The sequence below is a fragment of the Lineus longissimus genome, chromosome 11, assembly GCF_910592395.1.
Source record: "Lineus longissimus chromosome 11, tnLinLong1.2, whole genome shotgun sequence".
NCBI lineage: Eukaryota > Metazoa > Nemertea > Pilidiophora > Heteronemertea > Lineidae > Lineus > Lineus longissimus.
This window is the reverse complement of record NC_088318.1, coordinates 4,243,938-4,245,790: the sequence shown is the minus strand read 5'-3', so window position 1 is coordinate 4,245,790 and position 1,853 is coordinate 4,243,938. Positions and strand designations below refer to the sequence as shown.

Below are 1,853 nucleotides of genomic sequence, written 5' to 3'. Positions count from 1 at the left end.
CACAACATGTGGCTTGGTTGTGATACTGTCCTCGCAACATGTGGATTGGTTGTGATATTGTCCTCACAACATGTTGATTGGTTGTGATATTGTCCTCGCAACATGTGGCTTGGTTGTGATACTGTCCTCGCAACATATGGCTTGGTTGTGGTACAGACCTCATAACATATGGATTGGTGCTTCATGTACATGTACTAACAATTTTCACAAAATACGGCTTGGTTGTGATAAAGTACTTCCAAATACAGATTGGTTGTGATATTACAATCCTTGCAACGTATGGCTTGGTTGTGATACAATTGGTCTCTTTGCTGCAACACTCAGGTTGCGATGAGACCAGTATTTCACAGTATAAAACGTACAACAGCTTGGCTGCAGAATGTTTTGTTGCGTAGATTGAGTGACAATAAATAATGTTACTTTCGGCCAAAACGGTTCTTAGAACATTAAGATATTCGCTTTCAGTCAGGAAATGTCACATCATTTTCAAATGTCCTTGGTGGCTCGGATATTTCCGTCACTTCGCCCGCCTCCACGCGAGATGTGACAGTGGACAGACGAGATGTTGTAGATTCAGACGACGCCCGGCGGCCTTTGAGGTACACCCAGAACACATTCCTGAGCTCGCGGTTCCTCCAACCGTATATGAAAGGGTTCAGGCAACTGTTGAGAACGCCAAGAAATAGGGCTGCAGTCTTGTACATGGAGACTGAGGGGTTGTAATGAAAAAACTGACTGATCACAATCAGTTCCATTGGCAGCCAACAGACCATGTATGTCCCAAGTATGATGACAAGTGTCCAGATTGATTTCATGATTCTCCCTCCCACGCGTGCTGGCCCCGTGGCGTTGTGCTGCGCGGAGATTCGGCGGTTCTGTCCAAGGGCTTTGTGGAAGATCATAAAATGTATGAACGCCATTACAATTCCGCAGACGAACGTGTAAACAAAACAACTGAAAATGTATTCGGGATCGAGGGTGCATTCCAATGAGCAGGCCGCACCTTTTCTCCACCTATTCAGGCCCAGAAGCGGGAGAAACCCAGCAAAGATGTTGACAATCCATATCAAGATGATTGCGAGACTAGCCCGCTCGGAAGTCATGATGCTTGGGTAACGCAATGAGTAAGTCACAGCGACATATCTGTCTACGGCAATCCAAAGCATACTCGTCACAGAGGCACCGCACGCCATATAAATCAACGAATATCGAACCAAACAGACGTATCTGCTTTGAATCAGGGGTGGGTAAATGTGCGTCGCCGCATCCAAAGGCATGGCCAGACCAACGAATAGATCCGCCACGCTCAGGCTAAGGACGAAATAATTGGTCGCCGTCATGAGCTTTTTGTGCCTCAGGACGGCGAAGATGACGAAGACATTAGCAACGATTGTGACAGCCATGAGAATAAGTTCCATGGTCGCGCTCACAGTGTACCATTCTCGATCCACGAACGCCGGTTCACATCCTAGCGCCAGGCCGCTGTCTTCCTCACGACCACCTGGTTCCATTGTGCCATCAAAACGTTCGTCTCGAGTGATTATCATGGTACCTGAATTCGGTACAACCGGAATACGCCTTACAGTCACATTCCTAAGACAAGCTCTGACCGTGTCTTGTGACGACGTTGGGTCGAAGCAACTTTGTCAACCTACTGTCTTATGATGTGAAAGTCCTGAAAGTCTATTAAACGTGCACCAAAGACGGACACAAATTCGTTCCTATTTATTGTGACAAGACACGTCGGTTGTCCAAAAGATTGAATCAGAACCACCCATATGTTCAGTATCCAACAAGCCATACTTCTGTATACTCGCGAGACAGTCCATTCGTTCTCATAAATATAGTCTTCC

The 1,853-nt window shown here is 46.5% G+C and overlaps 1 protein-coding gene across 1 annotated transcript; it reads right to left on the bottom strand.

The window, feature by feature from the left end:
* Nucleotides 1-461: 461 nt before the first annotated feature.
* LOC135496055 (histamine H2 receptor-like) lies at nt 462-1,511 on the bottom strand. The gene has a single exon (XM_064785164.1). It carries the CDS (start codon nt 1,509-1,511, stop codon nt 462-464), a length of 1,050 nt encoding a protein of 349 aa, XP_064641234.1.
* Between the last annotated feature and the right edge of the window lie 342 nt (nt 1,512-1,853).

Coding starts and splice junctions, on each gene's coding strand:
- LOC135496055 (XM_064785164.1), bottom strand. CDS start 1,511: ATGGAACCAGGTGGTCGTGAGGAAGACAGCGGCCTGGCGCTAGGATGT.